At 38.4% G+C, this 27,292-nt stretch overlaps 2 protein-coding genes and 1 long non-coding RNA gene across 4 annotated transcripts in view; 1 reads left to right on the plus strand and 2 right to left on the minus strand.

Moving 5' to 3' along the window:
* Positions 1 to 1,979, minus strand: part of LOC133537431 (FERM domain-containing protein 5-like) — a 138,643-nt gene extending 136,664 nt beyond the window's left edge. The window contains exon 1 of the mRNA XM_061878441.1: positions 1,634 to 1,979. Coding sequence (XP_061734425.1) covers positions 1,634 to 1,735 — 102 coding nt within the window. The 5' untranslated portion in view covers positions 1,736 to 1,979. The remainder of the gene's footprint in view (positions 1 to 1,633) is intronic.
* Positions 1,980 to 7,970: 5,991 nt separating this feature from the next.
* Positions 7,971 to 25,332, plus strand: cry5 (cryptochrome circadian regulator 5). Its single transcript, XM_061878456.1, has 11 exons — positions 7,971 to 8,088; positions 9,363 to 9,585; positions 9,664 to 9,858; positions 15,150 to 15,268; positions 15,338 to 15,492; positions 15,747 to 15,887; positions 16,032 to 16,199; positions 16,276 to 16,416; positions 23,682 to 23,833; positions 23,906 to 24,126; positions 24,819 to 25,332. The coding sequence occupies exons 2-11, from the start codon at positions 9,371 to 9,373 to the stop codon at positions 24,875 to 24,877; spliced, it is 1,566 nt and encodes a 521-aa protein (XP_061734440.1). The 5' UTR covers positions 7,971 to 8,088; positions 9,363 to 9,370; the 3' UTR covers positions 24,878 to 25,332.
* LOC133537451 (uncharacterized) lies at positions 15,064 to 19,824 on the minus strand. 2 transcript variants are annotated; one of them, XR_009802702.1, is made up of 3 exons: positions 19,437 to 19,805; positions 16,284 to 16,397; positions 15,064 to 15,439 (listed from the first exon to the last, which is right to left on the minus strand). It is a non-coding gene; the product is annotated as an uncharacterized LOC133537451 (long non-coding RNA). The 2 variants fall into 2 exon arrangements; XR_009802701.1 differs by having other exon boundaries at positions 15,064 to 16,397; positions 19,437 to 19,824.
* Positions 25,333 to 27,292: the final 1,960 nt, after the last annotated feature.

The following is a 27,292-nucleotide window of genomic DNA, read 5'->3' on the forward strand; positions in this document are numbered from 1 at the left end:
TTATATTTTCTATTTTATTTCCATTTATTCCCCCATTATGTACTTTTTACTTTTTAAATTTCATCTCAATTCTGTACACTGCTTTTCCTGAGGGAATTCTCCTGAAGAAATCAATATATTATCTATCTCTATCCATCCATCCATCCATTCATCGACCAACCAACCTACCTACCTACCTACCTACCTACCTACCTACTAGGGCTGTGAATCTTAGGGTGTCCCACGATTCGATTCAATATCAATTCTTGGGGTCACGATGCAATAATATATCGATTTTTTCGATTCGATTCTCGATTCAAAAACAATATTTTTCCGATTCAAAATGATTCTGCATTCATTCAATACATAGGATTTCAGCAGGATCTACCCCAGGCTGCTGACATGCCAGCAGAGTAGTAGATTTTTTTTTTTTTAAAGCTTTTATAATTAGAAAGGACAATGTTTTATCAACTGATTGCAATAATGTAAATTTGTTTTAATTGTTAAACAAACCAAAAATATGACTTATTTTATCTTTGTGAAAATATTGGACACAGTGTGTTGTCAAGCTTATGAGATGCGATGCAAGTGTAAGCCACTGTGACACTATTGTTCTTTTTTTTAAATTTTTTTTATAAATGTCTAATGATAATGTCAATGAGGGATTTTTAATCACTGCTATGCTGAAATTATTACTAATATTGATACTGTTGTTGATGATATTAATTTTTGTTTCACTACTTTTGGTTTGTTCTGTGTTGTGTTTGTGTCTCCTCAATTGTTCTGTTTATTGCAGTTCTGAGTGTTGCTGGGTCAGGTTTGGTCTTGGAATTGGATTTCATTGTTATGGTATTGCTGTGTAGTGGTTTGTTGGATCAATAAAAAATAAAAAATATCGATTAAAAAAAAAAGAGAATCGATTCTGAATCGCACAACGTATTTGATTTCGATTCCTATTCGAATCGATTTTTTCCCACACCCCTACTATCCATCCGTCCATCCATCCATCCATCGACCAACCTCCCTACCTACCTACCTATCCATCCATCTATTTAAGATTCACACAACGTGCCAACTTCACTGGTTTTGGGTTTTGTAATTCAAATTCGAAACCGGTTGTAGAATACAAACAAATTGTATCAATTGTTTTTTTTTCTTCATTGTCATTAACACTTTGCTGATTGGCTGGGAGAAATCACATGGTCCTACTGCCATATAGTGGGCAAGTTGCAAAAATATGCCAATGAAAGAGCCTGCAGTGGCACTCAAATTCCAATCAGGTTAAAACCCGAAAAGCTCAGCTTATGGGTGCAATTGTGTTCATATGGCAAACAAATCAAAATAAAGGGACACGCAATCTACTTAACCTTGCACGCCTCATTCCTTTTGACATAATCCAATGAATATGAAGCTGATTGTTTTCCTCATGCAAAGCCAATGAGCAACAATGCTTGCTCTCTAACATTGCTGCAGAATGCATTCATGTCAGGATCCCCACATTGGTGACGTCATTGTCTTTTCAGCCACCACAGAATCAAAACCCCAAGTGAAGTAAATCAGGGGAAACATTCCTTACCACTTTTCTCCCTTCCACAAATAACAACAACAACAACAAAAACAGGTGACATGTTGCTGTTGCTTGAACTCCACTGACCTGGATGGTGCAGGTGTACTCGGAGTCGTCCAGCAGCCTCACGGTGCAGTTGCACTCTCGGTCCAGACTCCGGATGCTGCTGCTCATTAGTCGGCTCAGCATCTTCCAGCCGGCGGCAGTAGTCTGCGAACCGGACCGGGGACGACGGCGTGGGGTGCATGCATGCAAGTTAACGACGTGCCTGCGCCGTGCTCGAACACCTGCCCGCAGCCTCCGCGGCAAAACCGATCATCTTGAGGTGAAGGAGAGATGGACGGTTTCGTGACTGTAGTCCACGTTCAAGTGTCACCACACCTTCCCCACCACACCGCAATTTAATGGCTTCTTCCTGCAGCCAATCAGGAACGGCTGAGATGATGCCTTTGGAATCTTAAAATCACCGCGGTTCCTGATAGGATATTAAAAATGATGGCAGGGGAAGTGTCACTCGTGACGTCACGAGTTTGACCAGGCGGTAATACTAAGAATGCGCTAATTATTTTGGGAAGTGAGTTTGACCCGGCAGTAATTCAAGGCAGGCGCATACTTTATGCCCTGCAGCGATTCAAGGAAATACGGTATTTTAATTATTGTTTCTCATCTGTTTGTTAATATTGAAATGTATAAATAAACGTTTTAAAAAATTTAAAAAAAGAAGCCCAAAAAATAAGTTGATGATGCTGTGTTCCAAATGTATGTTATTTACTGAATCTGAATGAGTGCATGGCTTTGCACCAGGTTTATTTTACATATATATGTTTTTGTATTCTATTTTTGTTACTTTGAATGTACAACCCCCTGGCACTGTTTTGTACTGTTTTTAATGTTTTATAATGTTTTATACTGTTTTATACTGTTGTTGGACTTATTTTGATTACTGTTTCTCAACTGTTTGTAAATGTTGAAATTTATAAATAAACATTAAAAAAAATAAATAAAAAAAAGATTTAAAAAAAAAAAAAGGTTCCTGATAGGATGGTGCCAGTCGTGACGATACACGCAGGACATGCTTGCATGGGAATAATATTAATAATAATAACAATAATAAAAAACACAGAGAAAGGTAGTCAACATACATACACTTCATTAAATAGCACATAGGCGCCGATCTACATTTCTGCCCGTGGGTGCACTGCTCGGTGTGTGTGAATTAGTGTTGTCCCGATTAAAATAAAGCCAGTAATGAAATTTTTTTTGTCGTCCCCTTTATTTAAAAAGTACCGAAAAAAAACAAAAAATATTTTTGCTACCAAAAATAACAAATATTTTTGTTACTTTTTGGTACTTTTCTAAATAAAAGGGACCACAAAAAATGTCATTGTTGGCTTTATTTTAATAAAAAAATATATATGTATTTCAGTAAATGAAACATATGTTTCTTATTGCAGTATTGTCCTTAAATAAAATAGTGAACAAAAAAGACAACCTGTTTTTTAGTAAACTCATTTTAGTTGGGGGGGCCACATGGCGAAAAATCTACTCCAAAGTGGACGGGACTGGTAAAATCATGGCACGATTACTTAGAAGTAAAGACAACTTCATATTGTTTTCTTTGTTTAAAAATAGAACAAGCACAGTCTGAAAATGTACATATCACAATGTTGTTGGTTTTTTTTTACACTTACATGTTGCGGTTAATAGGATTCTATATTTATTTGTCCTTATTTATACTTTTTGAATAAAGTATGTGACAATGTTCGTCAGTCAACTCATTGCATATGTACCAACCTTCCCGATTTTCCCGGGAGACTCCCGAATTTCAGTGCTCCTACCGAAAATCTCCCGATTCCCACCTAGACAACAATATTGGGGGCGTGCCTTAAAGGCACTGCCTTTAGCGTCCTCTGTCACCTGAAAAGGAGACTATTACAAACCCCGTTTCCATATGAGTTGGGAAATTGTGTTAGATGTAAATATAAACGGAATACAATGATTTGCAAATCATTTTCAACTCATATTCAGTTGAATATGCAACAAAGACAACATATTTGAAGTCAAAACTGATAAACATTTTTTTTGTGTGCAAATAATCATTAACTTTAGAATTTGATGCCTGCAACACGTGACAAAGAAGTTGGGAGAGGTGGCAATAAATACTGATAAAGTTGAGGAATGCTCATCCAACACTTATTTGGAACATCCTACAGGTGTGCAGGCTAATTGGAAACAGGTGGGTACCATGATTGGGTAAAAAAGCAGCTTCCCAAAAAATTACTTCCTTCAGTAATTCATAAAGAAGGATGGGGTGAGGGTCACCACTTTGTAAGCAAATTGACGAACAGTTTTAAAACAACATTTCTCAACGAGCTATTGCAAGGAATTTAGGGATTTTACCATCTACGGTCCGTAAAATCATCAAAAGGTTCAGAGAATCTGGAGAAATCACTGCACGTAAGTGATGATATTACGCACATTTGACCCCTCAGGCGGTACTGCATCAAAAACCGACATCAATGTGTAAAGGATAACACCACATGGGCTAAGGAACACTTCATAAAACCACTGTCAGTAACTACAGTTGGTCGCTACATCTGTAAGTGCATGTTAAAACTCTACTATGCAAAGCGAAATCCATTTATCAACAACACCAAGGAACGCCGCCGACTTCGCTGGGCCCAAGCTCATCTAAGATGGACTGATGCAAAGTGGAATAGTGTTCTGTGGTCTGACGAGTCCACATTTCCTATTATATTTGGAAACTGTGGACGTGGTGTCCTCCGGAACTAAGAGAAAAATAACCATCCGGATTGTAATAGGCGCAAAGTTCAAAAGCCAGCATCTGTGATGGTATGGGGGTGTATTAGTGCCCAAGGCATGGGTAACTTACACATCTGTGAAGGCACCATTAATGCTGAAAGGTCCATACAGGTTTTGGAGCAACATATGTTGTCATCCAAGCAACGCTATCATGGACGCCCCTGCTTATTTTAGCAAAACAATGCCAAGCCACATGTTACAACAACGTGGCTTCAGAGTAAAAGAGTGCGGGTACTTTCCTGGCCCTCCTGCAGTCCAGGCCTGTCTCCCATCGAAAATGTGTGGCGCATTCTGAAGTGTAAAATACGACAGCGGAGACCCCGGACTGTTGAAGGACTGAAGCTCTACATAAAACAAGAATGGGAAAGAATTTCACTTTCAAAGCTTCAACAATTAGTTCCCTCACTTCCCAAACGTTTATTGAGTGTTGTTAAAAGAAAATGTGTTGTAAACATGCCCTTTCCCAACTACTTTGGCACGTGTTGCAGGCATGAAATTCTAAGTTAATCATTATTTGCAAAAAAATTAATAAAGTTTATGAGTTTGACCATCAAATATCTTGTCTTTGTAGTGCATTCACTTGAATATGGGTTCAAAAGGATTTGCAAATCATTGAATTCCATTTATATTTACATCTAACACAATTTCCCAACTCACATGGAAACGGGGTTTATATATAAGTCTCCATTATCCATAGGTTTATCTATAACCCATAAAGTAGGCAGGCACGGAGCTATTTCTCAGCGTGGGTTTATTCCAGCCGGCACATCAATACATTGACACACAATGTATTGATGTGCCGGCAAATCATGCATTGCTTCAAAACTGTGGCAAGTAGTAATGTCCAAAAAACATAACAGAAACAAAGCAGAAGAACGAAGAAGAGACATGGCGATGACGAGTAAGAAGAAGAAGTACACTTGCAAGTTCCAATATGATTAGAAAAAAATAATTTCAGTTATTCCAGGACAGCTCGAAGGGGAAGGTTTATGCTGCCTGCCGAACGGATATACTATAATAACGTATAATCCGTTTATTTATATATATATAAATAAACGGATTATTTATATATATATATATATATATATATATATATATATATATACTGTATATATATATATATATATATATATATATATATATATACTGTATGTATATATATATATATATATATATATATATATATAAAACCACCCACACACACCCGCCCCCATCTCCTGAATTCAGGGGAACTCAAGGTTGGCAAGTATTTAACACCAATAACTAACTCTTTGGTGTTACATTTCAATCCATCAAGATAAAAACATAATATCAAAATCAAATTTCAAGGTGTTATTTATGTAGTTTGCTCATTTTCCTACTGGTGACTTGTCCAGGGTGTAACCCGCCTTCCGCCCGATTGTAGCTGAAATAGGCGCCAGCGCCCCCCGCGACCCCAAAGGGAATAAGCGGTAGAAAATGGATGGAAAATGGATGCAGTAACATTTTTTGTTTTTTACATATGTAGCATCATCTACAAACATACAAAAAATTGCTATTGCGACATCTAATTTGACACATATAGAACAGCAGTTTTCGTTTCAAAATTTTGGCTTATTTTTATACTTGGCAAACTCATCCTGCAGGCCGAAAAAAAACCTTTCCGGGATAAGTTTGACAATTTTGCTTCAAGTGCTATAACACAACACTGCTAGTGGTGCGTTCACTGACCCTCAAGGTTATTTCAAAATATATATGTAATATTATTACGATGATTTCTTGTAGTTGTTTTTAGAACAGTTCCATTGTAAATTTCAGCTTTAAAATTCTAGAAATGTTTCATGTTCTTTTCTTTATCTTTTAAAAATAATATGTGGGAATGGATTGGGATTAAGGAGTATTAGTATTCTCAGTCAATAGTGTGTCAACTTTATTTATAATAGCTATTCTCATAGGAGAACTCCCAAAAGGCTTTACAAGGTTAAAATACAAACAGTCCTATGTCAGCATATAGCATGACACTGCAACAAAAACATTGCAAATAGAATAATAAATGTAATAATACTGTCAGGCTGGGTGGGTTGCATTCTGCTGCGGGGTCGTTCTCCCAGGAAGGCAGACGGACTACTCGAAACATGGCGTGCAGGTATAAACGTGATTTAATCTTCTAAAAAAGGTACAAACAAAAAGCGCTCGCAGTGGAGGCACAACTTGGGCAAAGAAACAAAACTAACACTTTAACAAACTATGAACATAACACAAACAACACTTATTATAGCTGGACAAGGGTAGCAAGAACTTTGGCATGAAAATAATAGCATGGACAGAGCATGAAAAGAACACAATGACGCCAGGACGACCAACAGAAAATGACAAGCTTAAATAGTGATGTGGTGATTGAAAGCAGGTGTGAGACATAAGGACAGGTTAATTGATTGGTTGTCATGGTGTCAAGACAGGGAGTGAAAAAAAAAGGAACTTAAGAATCCAAAGCTCAAACTGCTCATGCCCCCCCCCCCCACCATTAAGGACAGATACTAGATGTCCAAAAAATAAAACCAAACATGACAAAAACAAAACTTGATCCCATGGACGTGACAAATGCAATAGTAAAAATATAGAATAAAATAATAATGGAATAAAACAGGAATACTACAAGAACGTACGCTTGAATAAATAGTAGTGCTAAAGCGGTAAAAATCCTGATTTGTATTGTTTTTATTAACTATGAAGGCATTATTATTTTCAGCCAATTTGATTATTCAAGTAAGGCTTTATTTATCCTGTACTTGTTTATTACTGAAAAATATGTACTCATTTTTATATATTTGTATTTTATTGTAAAAGCTATCTAAATATTTAATTAACTTTACTGTAACACATGAATACATTTTTTTATAACATACAATGTTTTTGAATTTGACCTTATATCTATGTTCTATGCCTGAATGCAGCTGCGACAGGCTCCAAGGTCCCCCCGGCCCCACCCCTCTCCACAACCCCAAATGGACAAGCGGTAGGAAATGGATGGATGGATGGATCTATGTTACCATGAATTGATTAACGTGGACCCTGACTTAAACAACTTGAAAAACTTATTCGGGTGTTACCATTTAGTGGTCAATTGCACGGAATATGTACTGTACTGTGCAATCTACTGATAAAATTATCAATCAATCAATAAATCAATGTTCGAAATAAAATAAACCATTACTATCATTTTGAAACTAATATGGACATGATTGCAATGATATATAATGCAACATGGCAGTGGTGGCTGGGGTCGGTCAAAAGTAATATCTTTTATCTTTTTTTTTGTCTTGTAATCAATTTCCAACCCATTTTCTTCACAGGTAATTGATTTTAACTTCAACAGTATTGTGCACGAAGAAGGAAATTGCAATCACTTATAGGCCACACTGTATGTTAAAAAAAAACAAACGCACATAACATCACTTCTTACGACTTAAACACCACAAACAGAAGTGTACACTGTTAACATGAGTCATGGAGGGGCTACCTGTTTATGTACTTGGCTCGTGGGGACCTCTAGTGGCGAACAAGGTCAATTGCCATGTAGCGTCTTCTGTCTCTTGAGGTACCGCCCCCTCGACCTCTGATTGGCTGGTTTAGCTGCAGCGCTTCCTGTTTTGTAACCTATTCAACGTGCATGTTATCAAACACAAACCAAGCAAAAGGCAGCGAAAGAGAAAGGCTCAGAAGGAGCAGGCACAATTAAGGTATTTTATTTTTTTAAACATACCAGTATATTGTGTTTATTGTAACCCTTTTTGTTGTCTTTAGTGCGAACTGAACTAATACATTTGTGTTGAAGACGGGCTTTATTTACATTTGGAAGTGTGTTTACTCGGCACGCAATTGAGGATAACTTGAAAAATGTCTGTTTCTTAAACTATGGAAGTTTTAACATTTAGTTTTCTCGATAATTCCAAACGACAGGAAGTCAAATAAGTCTTCATATCCTCTCTGTCCTAACTATCATAAACGACATGTTTCATTTGCTACCATGAATTTACGTGGACCCCGACTTAAACAAGTTGAAAAACTTATTCGGGTGTTACCATTTAGTGGTCAATTGTACGGAATTTGCACTGTACTGTGCAATCTACTAATAAAAGTTTCAATCAATCAATAAAACTCAGTAGATTTAATGTTACTGAATACTGTATGTTTTCAATGGACATCTAATTAGGGAAATTTAAGAAAAATAATAATAATAACTAATCCTTTAATAGTAAAACTATGGCTTCTGCAGCTCAAATGGTTAACCAAAATATATACTCCCTCAGTATATATTTACCATGAATTGTCCCTGTGATCAGGTGGCGACTTGTCCAGGGTGTACACCGCCTTCCGCCCGATTGTAGCTGATATTGGCACCAGGGCCCCCCGCGACCCCAAAGGGAATAAGCTGTAGAAAATAGATGGATGGATGTCCAGGGTGTACTCTGCCTTCCACCCGATTGTAGCTCAGATAGGCACCAGCGCCCCCCGTGACCCCAAAGGAAATAAGCGGTAGAAAAATGGATGGATGGATGATTATCGTGGACCCCGACTTAAAGAAGTTGAAAAACCTATTCGGGTGTTACACTTTAGTGGTAAATTGTACGGAATATATACTGTACTATGCAATCTACTAATAAAGTTTCAATCAATCAATCAAAGTGCTGGCTTTAGGATTTTTCCCTGGACCCCATCAAGTCAATAAAAATGGGGTCTCACAGTACATTTTTGGGGTCCCAATTTTTTGGAACCGTTTTGAAAACAATATCTCACATTCTATATTGTGTTTTGGGAAAAAGGTTGTCATAAACTTTACTTAATTCATTAAAAAAGAATACAAAATTAAATATATATACTGCCTATACAGACTCTATAAATGTGGTGTACAACTTACAATATGGTAAAGAACAACCAAAATCATAAACATGTTGATTTTAGCATTAGAAAATTAAGTTGTCCCCACTCGTCCCTTTTGTAATTCTTTGGACAGTTGCAGACATGACGCATAGTTGCATCCACTGGTTCCGTAAGGGACTGCGGCTACATGACAACCCAGCGCTGGTGGCCGCTTTAAGGGAATGTAAGGAACTCTACCCCGTTTTTATCCTCGATCCCCATCTCCTTGACAAGACACGAGTGGGGCTCAACCGCTGGAGGTTCCTGGTGGGAGCGCTCACAGACTTGGACCACAGCTTGCAAAAACTCAACTCCAGGTATGATACTCAGATATGGTAACAGTACATCTATAATGCTACAGTATGGTCACTGCTGTGTTTTATCTTCTTTTGTAGACTGTTTATCGTGAGAGGCAAGCCAGAGGATGTTTTCCCTGTATTGTTCACCAAGTGGAAGATAACCAAGCTGACGTATGAGTTTGACACGGAGCCTTACAGTGTGTCCCGCGACAGGAAAGTGAGCGATCTGGCTAAAGAACACAACGTGGAAGTCGTCTATAAAGTGTCTCACACACTTTATGACATAGACAGGTACTGTTATTATTGTTTAGACCTTGATTTAACTAGAAATTATTAGGGATTAACATCTACTAATAAACGTTTCAATTAATCAATCAAAACCCTTTCTAGTACAGGTTTTAACTGTATTTTACTATACATAGGTAATTATCTTATTATCTTGCGCGTGTCCTGAGTAACTTGCGGTCCATACCGTACCAGGAGAGAAGCAGCAGCGTTCCAGTTGAAAATAATTTATAGATACCGAGCAAAAATGTATATTAAAAAGCTATTTTAGCTTTAAAGCCCTGGCAGGTTGCTTTTTTTAACAAGGTCAAAGTTGTTTCCATCTACTGTCAGAAGTTGAGGTAATTAGCTTTTTTAGCTCGCTGATGCAGGGAGCACTCCCCTTCAACAAAAACAGAAAACTAGACTGGCATATTCATCCTAATGGTATATATTTTTTCCTGACTCAGGCAACACACAGTAGTCCATACACTACTGACATTTACATCTTGGAATTTTAACTGCATACAAAGTTTGTTATATAATACTTGCAAATGAGATAGATAGATAGATAGATAAATAGATAGATGGATAGATAAATAAATAGTACTTTATTGATTGATTCCTTCAGGAGATTATCTTCAGGAAAATTAAAAATTCCAGCAGCAGTGTACAGAATTGAGATCAATTAAATTGTAAAAAGTAAATAATGAGGTTATGATAGAAACAAAATAGAAAAATATTTCAATAAGAATACAAATAAAAAGCAACAATGAGAATAAAAATATAACAGCAAAATAAGAATATAACAAGAGAATCTAGGCAGTAGTGACCATGTTATGAAAACGTATTGCACTGTTAATGTTTTGAATCCCCTGTCATCTGAGTACCCCTCTCCCCAGATAGAAGTTGTATAGTCTAATGGCGTGTGGGACAAAAGAGTTTTTGAGTCTATTAGTCCTGCACTTGGGATGAAGCAGTCTAGCACTGAACAGGCTCCTCTGGCTACTGATAACGCTATGCAGAGGGTGACTGGCATCATCCAGGATGCTCACTAGTTTGTCAACAGTCCTTTTCTCTGCCACCGTCACCAGTGAGTCCAGTTTCATTCCGATCGTAGAACCGGCCCGCCTGATCAGTTTCTCAAGTCTGGAGCTGTCCTTCTTAGATGTACTGCCCCCCCAGCACACTACCATATAGAACAGAACACTGGCAACCACGGACTGGTAGTACATCCACAAGAGTTTTTTGTAGATGTTGAAGGAGCGCAGCCTCCTGAGGAAGTACAGCCTGCTCTGTCCTCTCCTGTACAAGTGGTCCGTGTAAACAGTCCAGTCCAGCTTATTGTCCACCCAAACCCCGAGGAACTTGAATGAGTCCACGGTCTGTACCTCGACTCCCTCAATCACAATAGGTTGTGACCTTGGACTCGACCTCCCAAAGTCAATGACCAGCTCCTTGGGCTTTGACGGATTGAGTTGCAAGAGGTTCCTGTGGCACCAGACTGCAAAGTCCCTCACTAGGCTCCGAAACTGCTCCCCTCTGCCGTCCCTGATGCACCCGACGATGGCTGTGTCATCCGCGTACTTCTGGATGTGACACAGCTCTGAGTTTTAGCAGAAGTCAGCGGTGTACAGGGTGAAGAGAAGAGAGGCCAGCACCGTTCCCTGCGGTGCTCCAGTGCTGCTGATCACAGTGTCAGACGTGATGTCCTTCAGTCTGACGTACTGTGTCGTATCGGTGAGGTAGTTTGCAATCCAGGTAACCAGGACACGGGCTGGTTGAAGAAATTGTTTATCTCATTGGCCGTCTCTATTGTCCCCCCAACAGCTCTGGTCTTTGTCTTTTTGCCTGTGATGGTTTTCACACCTTCCCAGACCTCCCTCATGTTGTTCTGCTGCAGCTTCTGCTCCAGCTTCTTCCTGTAGCTGTCCTTTGCCTCCCTCACGCGTCGTTTCACCTTTCGCTGTGCTGCTCTCATTTTCTCCCTGTCTCCACTTCTGAAGGCAGCTTTCTTCTTGTTGAGGACAGCTTTAACCTTTTTTGTTACTCAGGGTTTGTTATTAGGGTAGCATCGAACAGTCTCAGCAGGGCAGACCACGTCCACGCAAAAGTTGAGGGAATCCGTGAGACAGTGAGTCAGCCCATCAATGTCCTCACCCTGTTGAAGCAGCACGTCCCAGTCTGTGGTGTTGTAGCAGTTCCTGAGGGCATCTTCCATTTCAGGAGACCACCTCCTCACAGAGCAAGTGTTAACAGGCTGTCTTTGGACCAGGGGGGTGTATTTTGGCTGCAAATGAACAAGATTGTGGTCAGACTTCCCTAGTGGGGAGAAGGGTGTGACCTTGTATGCATCAAGCATACAGTAGGTCAATTGTCCTGTAGTTTCTCGTGGGACAATCCTCAGCCTGGTAAAAAGCAACTAACGTTGAGTGCAAAGTAGCATGATTGAAGTCCCCAGAAATGATGAAAAAAGCCTCAGGATGTTTTGTCTGTAGCCTTGATGTGATGGCGTGGATCATCTCACATGCATTGGAGACTCAGTATTGTAAGTAAACAAGATATTTGTCTATAAAGTGTCTCGCATCCTTTATGACATAGACAGGTACTGTTTTTATTGTTTTGACCTTGATTTAACTACAAATTATTAAGGATTTACATCCCTTTCTGTTAAAGGTTTTAACTGTGTTTTAAGTTAAATTTAAAGTTAATGTACCAATGACTGTGGTGAAATGTGTCCTCTGCATTTGACCCATCCCCTTGTTCACCCCCTGGGAGGTGAGGGGAGCAGTGGGCAGTGTATAATTTTTGGTGATTCAACCCCCAATTCCAATCCTTGAGGCTGAGTGCCAAGCAAGGAGTTAATGGGTCCCATTTTGATAGTCTTACGTATGACTCAGCCAGGGTTTGAACTCACAACCGGTTGTGAGTTGCGATCTCAGGGCGGATACTCTAACCCAGGGGTAGGGAGCCTATGGCTCTAGAGCCAGATGTGGCTCTTTTGATGTCTGCATCTGGCTCTCAGATACATATTTGCTGTCATTGCTTAACACGATAAGTAATGAATAATTCCGTTGGTAATCAGTGTTAAAAATAACGTTCAGAATATAAAACATTTTCATGCATCTTAATCCATGAATCCGTTTTCTTCTGCACTTGTTCATTAATGGTAAGAAGTATTTTATTCATTATTGGTTAACTTCAGAATAAGAATGTTATTAAAAACAATAAGAGACTTATTATACTCTTAAAATGTTGGTCTTACTTAAAAATGCACACATTTAGTTGTATTTAGTGTTAGAAAATATTGTACGGCTTTCACGGAAATACATTTTAAAATATTTGGCTTTCATGGCTCTCTCAGCCAAAAAGGTTCCTGACCCCTGTTATAGCCACTGGGCCACTAGACTAGCTTTTTATTATATATATGTAGTTGTACTAATAGTTGTACTTTATTTTAATGTAAAATATGCTCATATCATTTAGGTCAAAACGGTTGAACAACAAATTGCACACTATTGCAATTGCCTCTTTTCCCTAAATTAATTAAATTGGACCCTAGTTAATTAAAGTACCGTAATTTTATTCATATGTCCTACTATACAGTACACTGCTTTACTCTTTCAAAAAAGGGAAACCGATTTCCTTGTAAAACAAGACGCTATAAAGAATAAAAACAGTTAGGGAAGGGTATTGAATTTGGAATTACGTCGATACTATTAGGTCACGGTTGACTTAAAATCAAACGGTGCAATATTTCCATACCTTTGTTGCAAATTAAGTCATGTCCAGTTGGAGACTCAAGTACTTGGTAGCACTTAGAGCGGAGTCAGTTGGACTGCCTCAAGGTAATGTTGCGATTTCACATGTCAACAAAGCAAGTATGCCTGATAGAAAATAGTCAAACGTACAGTCAGGCTCCACTTTTCAAACTGCTTGATGCTAATTTACATTGGATGTGTTTAGGGATGTGTACCGAATCCAGTACTTTTTTGGTACTGACCTGATCCCGCCGGTCCTATTCACGTAAAATTTAACGGTGATATGTTTCGGTAGTTGGCAATCACTCCAGCAGCACTGAGAGCAGTGTCTTCCAAATTACATATAAGTAAAGTTGGAATTTTTAACAGCAACAAAAAATTTTACTGAAAAAAACACTCTGTGAGTAAAGTAAGGCTTCACTTTTCCAAAAAATGCGCTAGCTTGATGCTAATATACATTGGCTTTGCTGTTGATATGCTACTGATTAGCATTGGTGATTTTATATGTCAATTTCAGCACTTCTACATTTCTGAATGAAAAACTACAACTAAGATGCACGTTACAATCAAACAGCTGGTGTGTAATAAGTACAATAATTACAGTATTAACGCTGTTTAGGGCGCAACATACATTGCTGCCATCTAATGTCTTGGATTTGCAACTGTAATTGCAACATAATGTCATATTTGTAAATGAGACTCAAAAATGTGATGATGAAACAAGATATAACAACTGGACAGCAGTTATAATAATCTCATTTTCAAATGTTGCAATAAAATGAAATTTTATAACAAAAACAATTAATACTTATTAACACAAACAAAAGTACCAAAAATTGGTACCGTTGAGTACCGGTTTAGATTCCCAGATAACGGAAACTGGTACCGTATCGGTTCAAATGTGAACGGTAACCATCAATTGCCGTTATATGCATGTTACTGATTAGCATTAGTGATTTTACATGGCAATTTCAACACATCCCAATTTGGTAATGCAAATTACAACTAAGATGCATGTTACATATAAACATTAAGTATGTAATAAGTACAATACTTATAGTATAAACACATCGCAATGTGCAACAAAAGACTCAATTCAAGGAAATAGCAAAGATTACTTCTTGACTACGGAAACCAACCACAGCCAAGACTACTGCCATTTAAAGACTTGGAATTGTAACTCTATGCAAAATCTACTATATCAAAAAACTGGACTGCACAGGTGTCAATGTTAAATAAATTAAAAAAAATCTAACAAATTAACATTTATTTGCACATGAACACGCACATAAGTACCTAAAATGGGTACTGGTATCAATTACCACGTACTGGGATTTGGTACTGTATCAGTTCAAATATGGAAAAGGTAACCATCCCCCCCACATAGTGGATAAATCCATCAAATGTAAATGTATATTTTTAAATCAGTTTACAGTGCATGTAGAAAAAAAACAAATGCCTAAAAGATATAGAATGTTTAAATATTTTATTTTCATGCTTATCCAAAGTATTTACATAGATATCCATCAATATATCTTTACTATTATGTTTCCCCAGGATAATTGAGGAGAATAATGGGAAAGCTCCCCTCACATACAACCGCATGCAGGCTGTTGTGAAGACCCTCGGGCCCCCAAAGAGGCCAATCCCTGCTCCCAGCATGGAGGATGTGAAAGGTATGTGTCTTAAAACAAATGCGGCCCGGTACATTTCACAGAGTTTATGTTTATCCGTTTGTTAAAAAGGCCTGAAGACCCCTCATTCAGAAGATGACGTGAATCACTACAGTATACCCACGCTGGACGAGCTGGGCCATGACACTTCAGAGCTTGGAGAGGAGCCGTTCCCTGGAGGAGAACAAGAAGCTTTGAGGCGATTGGAGGAAAAGATGAAAAACACAGTAAATTATTTTCTTAATATTTGTTTTGCTTTGCGATCTATTTTACCATGTTAACAGAAAGAGCAGGTGTACCTTATAACGTGTCCAGTGAGTTTATGTGTTGCAAATTTGTCAAGAGATGATATAAATAAATACATCACTATATATTGCCCTATAGCCCTTAATCACAAATGAAAGTATAAGAACATTAATTAATGAAAAAGACACATTAATACTGTTGATATATAACATATATGTATCTCTGTCTTCTCAAGGGTTGGGTTTGTAGCTTTGAGAAACCTCAGACCTCGCCCAACTCCCTGAGCCCGAGTACTACAGTCCTCAGCCCCTATGTCACCTTCGGGTGCCTGTCTGCGCGCACCTTCTGGTGGAGGCTGACCGAGGTCTACAAGGGGGTGAGTATTGTGATGGTAGTGCTGTATAGGCTGACATTTTTAAGGGTTAGAATTTCACAGAGTTCACTGAGAAGCGATGTCAGTAACGGGTCACTATATAGCTTTTTCTATTTAGTATGTGTAATTGGTCTTTTTTGTTGTTAGAAAAAGCATTCAGCCCCGCCAGTGTCCCTGCACGGTCAGCTACTTTGGAGAGAGTTCTTCTACACAGCCAGCGTGGGTATCCCCAATTTTAACAAGATGGAGGGCAACCCTGTGTGTACTCAGGTGGACTGGGATGCAAATGACGACTCCCTTGCTGCTTGGAGAGAGGTACCTTGTCATCATCATCACCACGTTTCTAAAAAAACCCCCAAAAAACAGTGAATTTATTCTGTATTTCGGCAAGGCTCGTACTGGTTTCCCTTTCATCGACGCAATTATGACTCAGCTGAGACGAGAAGGATGGATCCATCACTTGGCGAGACATGCTGTGGCTTGCTTCCTCACCAGAGGAGACCTGTGGATCAGCTGGGAGGAAGGACAGAAGGTAAACAGGCATACCTATATAAACTTGTGCAGGATAACATCATAAAGTATAACACCGATAAATGTATACTTTTAACCTGTGCCATAAAATATGTATTTGCCCAATCATATCAAATTTGAGCACAATTTGTCATGTTTATACTGCATCAAAAGTTTTGTCAGGATTTGATCCAAAATTATGAACTCATAAGAAATTGCTGTTTTTATTAATGCGCAAAATTAGAAAAAGGTTAAAAAAAAATTAAATCTTTTAAATGTATTTATAAGTATTTATTAATTGTATGTAGTATATGTAATATAATTTATTAGGATCTAGATCAGATTTTAGTGTAACGCCACACTTTACATGTATTAAATTAGGGCTGTTAGAATTAACACAATATAAATGAGTAGGGATGTAACGATATGAACATTTCATATAATCACGATCACAGTATCAGTGTTGTTGAATGTGCTCAGAATGTACCTATACACACACTGAAATCTTTAGATTTTTTAAAATAGCTAAAATAAATACACCCACTGTTAGAAAGCCTATTTTGTTTCATGTTTTGTGTTTCTGATAATTTATTATTAAAAGTCTTCAGGCGGGCATTGTGGCATCCGACCTGTTCAGCAGTTCTTACGCACCTCCGTGTCGTATTTTTTAGCATGTATATGTTGACCGCTCCATTGAGAGAGCACAGCTTGTAGGTTCAATATGCAAAATTGAATAGCTTATTTGCTTAGACAGCAATGTGTTTTCAAACGTTTAAAATTAGGGTATGTGGTTTCTCAATTGCGAAATAAGTTAATCAATCAATCAATCAATGTTTACTTATATAGCCCTAAATCACTAGTGTCTCAAAGGGCTGCACAAACCACCACGACATCCTCGGTAGGAAAACTCACACCCAGTGGGACATTGGTGACAATAATGACCCAGTGGGACGACATCCTCGGTAGGAAAACTCACACCCAGTGGGACATTGGTGACAATAATGACCCAGTGGGACGTCGGTGACAATGATGACTATGAGAACCTTAGAGAGGAGGAAAGCAATGGATGTCGAGCGGGTCTAACATGATACTGTGAAAGTTCAATCCACAATGGATACAACACAGTCGCGAGAGTCCAGTCCAAAGAGGATCCAAGACACAGCAGCGAGAGTCCCGTTCACAGCGGAGCCAGCAGGAAACCATCCCAAGCGTAGGCGGACCAGCAGCGCAGAGATGTCCCCAGCCGATACACAGGCGAGCAGTACATGGCCACCGGATCGGACCGGACCCCCTCCACACGGGAGAGTGGGACATAGAAGAAAAAGAAAAGAAACGGCAGATCAACTGGTCTAAAAAGGGAGTCTATTTAAAGGCTAGAGTATACAAATGAGTTTTAAGGTGAGACTTAAATGCTTCTACTGAGGTGGCATCGCGAACTGTTACCGGGAGGGCATTCCAGAGTACTGGAGCCCGAACGGAAAATGCTCTATAGCCCGCAGACTTTTTTTGGGCTTTGGGAATCACTAATAAGCCGGAGTCCTTTGAACGCAGATTTCTTGCCGGGACATATGGTACAATACAATCGGCAAGATAAGATGGAGCTAGACCGTGTAGTATTTTATACGTAAGTAGTAAAACCTTAAAGTCACATCTTAAGTGCACAGGAAGCCAGTGCAGGTGTGCCAGTACAGGCGTAATGTGATCAAACTTTCTTGTTCTTGTCAAAAGTCTAGCAGCCGCATTTTGTACCAACTGTAATCTTTTAATGCTAGACATGGGGAGACCCGAAAATAATACGTTACAGTAGTCGAGGCGAGACGTAACAAACGCATGGATAATGATCTCAGCGTCTTTAGTGGACAGAATGGAGCGAATTTTAGCGATATTACGGAGATGAAAGAAGGCCGTTTTAGTAACGCTTTTAATGTGTGCCTCAAAGGAGAGAGTTGGGTCGAAGATAACACCCAGATTCTTTACCGTGTCGCCTTGTTTAATTGTTTGGTTGTCAAATGTTAGAGTTGTATTATTAAATAGAGTTCGGTGTCTAGCAGGACCGATCATCAGCATTTCCGTTTTTTTGGCGTTGAGTTGCAAAAAGTTAGCGGACATCCATTGTTTAATTTCATTAAGACACGCCTCCAGCTGACTACAATCCGGCGTGTTGGTCAGCTTTAGGGGCATGTAGAGTTTGGTGTCATCAGCATAACAGTGAACGCTAATACCGTATTTGCGTATGATGTCACCTAGCGGCAGCATGTAGATGCTGAAGAGTGCAGGGCCAAGGACCGAACCCTGGGGAACTCCACACGTTACCTTAACGTAGTCCGAGGTCACATTGTTATGGGAGACACACTGCATCCTATCAGTAAGATAAGAGTTAAACCAAGACAGGGCTAAGTCTGACATACCAATTCGTGTTTTGATACGTTCTCTTGTGTTCGTGTCAGCATTTAAGCTAATAAGTTGTACTAGTCTGTTCGTGAGTTTATTAAAGTGCACTGTTAATCACGGGTTTTCAATCATTTTGATGTAAAACGGTAAGACTAATCATTAAGAGTTTACCGCAGTTATCACTAATACAATTTATTGTTACATCCCTAACAACAAGTTAAATAAAATTTCCTTTAAAGATGAATTGCACTTTTTGGGGTTTTTTATCTATCGTTCACAATCCTTATGAGAGACAAGAAGACAAAAGGTTTTTGTTTTTTTAACTTTCTAACATAAAAATTGTCTTGTTGCGAGTAGTGCAGCTCATAGGAGCAATAATTTCCTTCGGTATTGGCCGTAAAAGCCAGCTATGGGAAGAAATAAACTAGCTTCTACGTCCGCACGAAACATGTTTGAGTTTGTAATGCACAACACAATGCGATGCGACACTAATCTGTACTGACTGAAAAACATGACCAATCGTATCGCAGTATCTGTACAGTATTAGCCCACATTTCATGTTTTATTTGTACACAGCTAGCTTGACAGCGCATGCACTGTCGTGTACGGTGATGTGTTGCATGTATCATGATGAAAAGTATAGTGACATACTCGATGGACAGTTGTCCGTTTGGTCAAACTGGCTGGGGACGTTTCCAGTTGATTTGGGGATTCCAATAATTAAACATTTCTAGATTTTCAGCGTGACCAAGACGCACCAACCTCACTCTTATGGCTTCTGTCTGCTACAACGTCTCACCCTCTTCTTCGTGCGCGCTTCTATAAGCAGCAGATCATCCTCCGTTTGTATATTCAGCTTAAAAAAGATGAGGCTGCAAATCCTCACTTTGCCAAAAATATTTGTCTTTGTTGTCTGTTACCAAGTCTGCCATAGTGACAACACACTCTCATGTTTGTTTGCAGATGTAGGAACACACGGTAGATGCCGGATGTCGAAAGTGCACTGCTATGAAAACGGAAATAAATGCGCCAGAGAAGGAAGTCCCGCTTTTGATGAAAAAAAAAAGATGTGTGTTCTTGTCCCTCATAACGATAAGCAAAAAAAAAAAAAAAAAAAGTGCAGTTACCCTTTTAGGGACACAATTATTTTTGAAACCCAATTACAAAACCCGTTTGTATTTGAGTTGGGAAATTGTGTTAGAGGTAAATAAAAACAAAATACAATGATTTGCAAATCCTTTTCAACCCATATTCAATTGAATGCACTACAAAGACAATATATTTGATGGTCAAACTCATAAACTTTATTTATTTTTTTTGCAAAAAAGAATTAACTTAGAAATTAATGGCTGCAACATGTGCCAAAATAGTTGGGAAAGGGCATGTTCACCACTGTGTTACATCACCTTTTTTTTTAACAACACTCAATAAACGTTTGGGAACTGAGGAAACTAATTGTTGAAGCTTTGAAAGTGGAATTCTTTCCCATTCTTATTTTATGTAGAGCTTCATTTGTTCAACAGTCCGGGGTCTCCGCTGTCGTATTTTACGCTTCATAATGCGCCACACATTTTCGATGGGAGACAGGTCTGGACTGCAGGCGGGCCAGGAAAGTACCCGCACTCTTTTTTTACGAAGCCACGCTGTTGTAACACGTGGCTTGGCATTGTTTTGCTGAAATAATCAGGGGCATCCATGATAATGTTGCTTAGATGGCAGCATATTCCTGTTCGAAAACCTGTATATACCTTGCAGCATTAATGGTGCCTTCACAGATGTGTCAGTTATCCATGCCTTGGGCACTAATGCACCCCCATACCATCACAGATGCTGGCTTTTGAACTTTGCGTCGATAACAGTCTGGATGGTTGGCTTCCCCTTTGGTCCGGATGACACGATGTCCAATATTTCCAAAAACAATTTGAAATGTGGACTCGTCAGACCACAGAACACTTTTCCACTTTGCATCAGTCCATCTTAGATGATCTCGGGCCCAGAGAAGCCGACGGCGTTTCTGGATGTTGTTGATAAATGGCTTTCGCATTACATAGTAGAGCTTTAACTTGCACTTACAGATGTAGCACGAACTGTATTTAGTGACAGTCGTTTTCTGAAGTGTTCCTGATCCCATGTGGTGATATCCTTTAGAGATTCATGTCCGTTTTTGATACAGTGCCGTCTGAGGGATCGAAGGTCACGGTCATTCAATGTTGGTTTCCGGCCATGCCGCTTACGTGGAGTGATTTCTCCAGATTCTCTGAACCTTTTGATGATATTATGGACCGTAGATGTTGAAATCCATAAATTTCTTGCAATTGCACTTTGAGAAACGTTGTTCTTAAACTGTTTGACTATTTGCTCACGTAGTTGTGGAGAAAGGGGTGTACCTTGCCCCAATCCTTTCTTGTGAAAGACTGAGCATTTTTTGTGAAGCTGTTTTTATACGCAATCATGGCACCCACCTGTTCCCAATTAGCCTGCACACCTGTGGGATGTTCCAAATAATTGTTTAATGAGCATTTTTCAACTTCATCAGTATTTATTGCCACCTTTCCCAACTTCTTTGTCACTTGTTGTTGGCATCAAATTCTAAAGTGAATGATCATTTGCAAAAAATATATATATTTATCAGTTTGAACATCAAATATGTTGTCTTTGTAGCATATTCAACTGAATATGGGTTGAAAATTATTTGCAAATCATTGTATTCCGTTTATACCTACATGTAACTCAACTTTCCAATTCATATGGAAACGAGGTTTGTACCTTGCGCGTGTCCTGTGTGACTCGTGGTCCATGCCGTGCCAGGGGAAAAGCAGCAGCATTCCAGCTGAAGTTAATTTATGGGTAGCGAGCAAAAACGTATATTAAAAGGCTAGTTTAGCTTTAAAGCCCTGGCAGGTGTTTTTTTCAACAAGGTCAAAGTTGCTTCCATCTACTGTCACAAGTTGAGGTAATTAGCTTTTTTTTAATTTGAAAACTAGACTGGCATATTCATCCTAATGGTAAAGATTCCTTCCTGACTAAGGTAACACACAGTAGTCTATACAATACTGCCATCTTACATCTTTAACTGTTTACAAAGTCTGTTATATAGTACTTGCAAATGAGACTCAGTACTAGGGCTGTGAATCTGTGGGTGTCCCACGATTCGATTCAATATCGATTCTTGGGGTCACGATTCGGTAATATATCGATTTTTTTCGATTCGATTCAATTCTCGATTCAAAAACGATATTTTTCCGATTCAAAACGATTCTGTATTCATTCAATACATAGGATTTCAGCAGGATCTACACCAGTCTGCTGACATGCTAGCACAGTAGTAGATTGTTTTAAAAAAGCTTTAATAATTGTAAAGGACAATGTTTTATCAACTGATTGCAATAATGTAAATTTGTTTTAACTATTAAACTAACCAAAAATATGACTTATTTTATCTTCGTGAAAATATTGAACACAGTGTGTTGTCAAGCTTACGAGATGCGATGCAAGTGTAAGCCACTGTGACACTATTGTTCTTTTTTTTTTTTTTTATAAATGTCTAATGATAATGTCAATGAGGGATTTTTAATCACTGCTATGCTGAAATTATAACTAATATTGATACTGTTGTTGATAATATAAATTTTGGTTTCACTACTTTTGGTTTGTTCTGTGTCGTGTTTGTGTCTTCTCAATTGCTCTGTTTTTGCAGTTCTGAGTGTTGTTGGGTCAGGTTTGGTTTTTGAATTGGATTGCATTGTTATGGTATTGCTGTGTAGTGGTTTGTTGGATTGATAAAAAAAAAATTAAAAAATTAAAAAAAATCTATTAAAAAAAAAAAGAGAATCGATTCTCAATCGCACAACCTATTTGAATCGTTTTTTTCCCACACCCCTACTCAGTAGTGTAAGAAAACAAGATATATAAACTAGCCAGCACAGTTTTCATAATCTGTCACTGTTAAATGTTAAATTATATATACAGTAAAGATCAAAACTTTGGACACACTTTCTCATTCAAATGCGTTTTCTTTATTTTCATGACTATTTACAGTGTAGATTGTCACCGAAGGCATCAAAACTATGAATGGCGGAGTTATTTACTTAACAAAAAATGGTGAAATAACTGAAAACATGTTCTATATTGTAGTTTGTTCAAAATAGCCACTGTTTACTCTGATTACTGGTTTGCACACGCTTGGCATTCTCTCGATGATATTTAAACACACTTGTTAAGTGAAAAACATTTGAGATGACATACCTCTTTAAGCTCATCAAAGAGAATGCCAAAAGTGTGCAAATCATTAATCTGAGCCAAGGGTGGCTATTTTGAAGAAACTAGAATATAGACATCCATCCATCCATTTACTACCGCTTGTCCCTTTTGGGGTGGCAGGGGGTGCTGAACTCCATGTGTGTTCATTCATAGTTTTGATGCCTTCAGTGACGATCTACAATGTAAATAGTCATGAAAATAAAGACAACGCATTGAATGCAAAGCTGTGTGCAAACTTTTAGCCTGTACGGTATATTTTTTAATTATTAAACAAAACATGAATTAAGACATGAACACACACAAAAACCGTTTGTGTGCATGTGGGTGCATGTGTGTGTGTGAGTGTGCGTACGTGTGTGTGTGTTTTTGAGTACATTTTGTGTTGTGCTGTTAAAACAACCACATTGTTTGGTAAATAGTTTTGCATAAATTTAGTCCATCTCCACAAAGTAATTGCCCAGTACCTTGTTGACAGTATTAAAAACTTGAAAATGATTTGTTTAAGGTTAATATACTAAAGCTAATAAACTTCTAGATAATTACGAGTCCACTACAGAAAATTGAGCGATTAATTACAATTAATAATTGTAATTGTTTGACAGCCCTAATTCTAACATCCTATGGACAACTTTTAAGGTGTTTGAGGAGCTCCTGTTAGACGGTGACTGGGCTCTTAATGCTGGGAACTGGCAGTGGCTGTCAGCGAGCACCTTCTTCCACCAGTTCTTCAGGGTCTACTCTCCTGTGGCATTTGGCAAGAAGACTGACAAAAATGGGGACTACATCAAGTATGACTGCAAAATGACCTCGCTCGGCGTGGCAGTTGTTTTACTTTTTCACCTTTGCAACAATCTTCCCAGGAAGTACCTTCCCATTCTGAAGAAGTTTCCCGCTCAGTATGTCTACGAGCCTTGGAAAGCGCCACACAGTGTGCAGCAAGCGGCAGGGTGCATCGTGGGTAAAGACTATCCACGTCCTATTGTGGAGCATGAAGTGAACAGCAAGAAGAACATCCAGAGGATGAAGCTCGCTTATGCCAAGAGGTCTGGCAAGTCTGATGAATCACCCAACAAGAAACAAGGTACTCAAACATACACTCCCTGGACACAACATTAGGTACTCCTGCACATTCAAATGAGAGAGGTTTTATTTTCCTGACTCAACAAAACCCCTAATGTCGAACATCGTAGGAATTGTAATTTGACTGACATCTTCCCCGTAAATTATTTTGTAATTGGAATCAGCATATTTTTTTCTTTGTGTTTCGTGGTTTCTATTGCTACACTTATTCTAAAAGAAGGGTCAATCCCAACAAGAAATTGAGACAAAAAGAAGGAAGTTACGTAAACATCCAAGCAGAAATACTCCCACGTCGTGTCCTCCAATTAAGGTAGTCTTGAGCTGTTTTAAAATTTTTTAGTGCCTTCTTTTTGCACTTAATATAATTTAAAATGTTACAAAACGAGACATGTCATATCTCTATCCTTTTTTTTTTTCTCGTGTGTCACTGCTCAATGTGAAACCCATTAACAGAATCGGGAAAAGAAGCCGACATTTCAGTTTATTAATCTTTTGAATGCTAAAGTTAAGGCTGTTTTTGGTTTTGAGTTTTCCATGAACCTATTTTTACACTTGTATGACAGTTAGGTTGTTTCACTGCTTAATGTTATCTCCATGTCCCAATAGTTTGGGCAGGTGTACCTAATGAAATGGCCAGTATATCTTTATGTAAGTATAGTTTAAAAATATTTCCCTCTTGCTTTTCATTTGCAGGTGCAAAGCGTAAGGCACCCTCTGTTGTCGACATGTTAAAGAAGAAAGGGAAGAAATGATGCTTATAGAGTATTATGGTTGTATTAGGTTTTATCCTAGTTTGTTTTATAATATGTCCATTCTGGCTCCGTGATCTCTACCTCCATTCTTCATTGGTTACCATTACATATCTTAAGGGCTGTTTTTTTGGTTGTGTATTTATATGCTTTTACTTTTGTTAAGGGAATTTCTTATTGCTCTAAGGCTTTACTGTATTTTCCCTATACTGTAATGTTTAAATCTACCCCACTAAAGTGCTCACAAAGGTTTGTACTGATGGATTTGATCTGTTCATATACACAGTAGTACCTTAACTTACAAGCTTAATTGGTTCTGTGACAGAGCTCTTAACTCAAAACACTTGTATCTCAAATCAATGTCTCCTAATTAAATTGGTGCTTGGTCATGCCAAACAGCACAATTTTGACACGTAACATGCCTTTTCATAAGAAAAATAAACTTTTATTTGCAACAATTTTGTCTTGAAGCAATACTATAGAGTGGACTATGAACAACTGTTGTTGTTTTATGAAGTAATGTAAAAATATTGTACGGCATTGTAGAGTGGACCTCTATGGTAACTCATTCAAGCTACTTCTTCATCAAACACACCATCAGCAGCTTTTTCATATTTTCATGGATAAATCTCTGCTGTTTAGACATTATTTTAACATCCTTGGCTGGCGTTAGACTCTTTCTACTTCAGTGTGTTTCGCCAAGTTGGCGACACGCTCGGTCATATTTTGGATGATATATTCTTTAATTCAATGAATATCATCTGCTTCTTCTTGTCAGCACCCACTTTCTTTCTTCCCATGGTTGGAAAACAAACTCATGTCGAACTCTAGCTATAAGTTAAGGCTATCGAGGAAGACCAGATCTTTTTGGCGGCTTTCACGCATTGACATTCTTTACGGCAAGTAACGGCGGAGGTGCTTGTAATTTAGATTAGTGCTTATAATTTAAAGCATAACAGTTAAATAAGGCACAGTTCTTATCTCTAAACACTCTTAAATTGAGGTACCTCAGTATTTGATGATCAGAACTGCACTTAAAACCTAAAAGGTACTCATGAACATCACTAGGGGGCACTGTTACTTTACTCACCTAACCAAGATCTCTTGGCAGTACCATTTTTTTCAATGACTAACGTTTTTTCGGAATCCTATGAAACAAAATGTGCATGTATACGTAAAAAATAAATGCATTTAGTTGATTCTAATGTATAAAACAAGAAAAGCTTGATCATTGCAGTGTGTGTGTGTGTGTGTACGTGAGTAAGTGTCAGCTGTCCTGCTAAGTCAAGTCTTCTCCTGTTGCTGCTTCCTTGAAGCTGACACTAGTATGAATATCCAGAAGATGATGTCACAACCTTGACTGTGGGCCAGATGGGCGCACAAAGCTAAGCTTGGTTTCCACAGAGATCAGGTCAAACACCCAAACAGAGTGCTGTGCAACTGCAAGTGTATTTTAAGAAGAGAACCTTTATGGTAAACTCTCGCAATGCTCAAATCCTGGTTAAGCACAATCGGACGTTTTTTTCAATGAAGCATTGAATGGTCTTTCTTTGTTGTTCCATTCGTTAGTAATCGTCTATAGCCCTCTTTGGTCTCTGTATTTATCTGCGTGGACACCTGACAATTGAAAACATTTGGGAGCGTGATGCTGAAACAGCCCAGTAGGATCAGAACAGCATGTCCTCAAGCAGCTGGTGTTCCATAGCAGACATTGGAGTTGCTGATCCTTATTATCGTCCTTCACCAAGTCAGTCTTCACCCTTGAAATCAATCATCATTAAAACAAAAGAAAAAGAACGATTCAGCGGGGCAAATACCTCCACCAAGTTTGGAGAAAATGAAAGGTTCCCTTTACTTGAACTGACATCTTGCGTTGACCTTTGACCTTTTAACCCTTCATACAGTGTGGTGCTGATATAAATGAGGACATTGAGCATTATTCTTTTGCGCAGTGCAAAAGTAGAAGATTTGACCCTTGCACACATCCCAAACAACAACGCTTCTTGTCTATCAACCCTCGATAAATCTGCCCCAGTAAGCCACAACAGGATTTGTAGCACGGTTATACATAGTACATCATGAGGCAACAGCAGTGCAATATAGAAAATACATAACTATAATCTAAGTTGGATGAATATCACGTGTCTTCAAATTTTGTGTGCTGGTCTTTTTTAATTACAAGGAAAAAATAGTTTTTTAATAACAATAAAACAAAAACATTTGGAAACATTTTCCAACGTTTTACATTTATTTTCTCTATCATTTTTACATTTTTGAAAAAAGAAAACCATGTATCGGCAAATTTACTAATTGTTATTTATTTATTTATTTTTCGGCCCACATTTCTGTATTTTCAAACATTTTATTATTTAGAAAAACATTTGGTAGAGCAAGTTGCGCTATATTGAGTTCATGTTA

Source organism: Nerophis ophidion, linkage group LG02 (genome assembly GCF_033978795.1).
Source record: "Nerophis ophidion isolate RoL-2023_Sa linkage group LG02, RoL_Noph_v1.0, whole genome shotgun sequence".
Lineage (NCBI taxonomy): Eukaryota > Metazoa > Chordata > Actinopteri > Syngnathiformes > Syngnathidae > Nerophis > Nerophis ophidion.

Coding starts and splice junctions, on each gene's coding strand:
- cry5 (XM_061878456.1), top strand. CDS start 9,371: ATGACGCATAGTTGCATCCACTGGTTCCGTAAGGGACTGCGGCTACAT. Junction 16,200..16,275: donor CCCTTGCTGCTTGGAGAGAG/GTACCTTGTCAT, acceptor TATTTCGGCAAG/GCTCGTACTGGTTTCCCTTT. Junction 23,834..23,905: donor AAAAATGGGGACTACATCAA/GTATGACTGCAA, acceptor CAATCTTCCCAG/GAAGTACCTTCCCATTCTGA.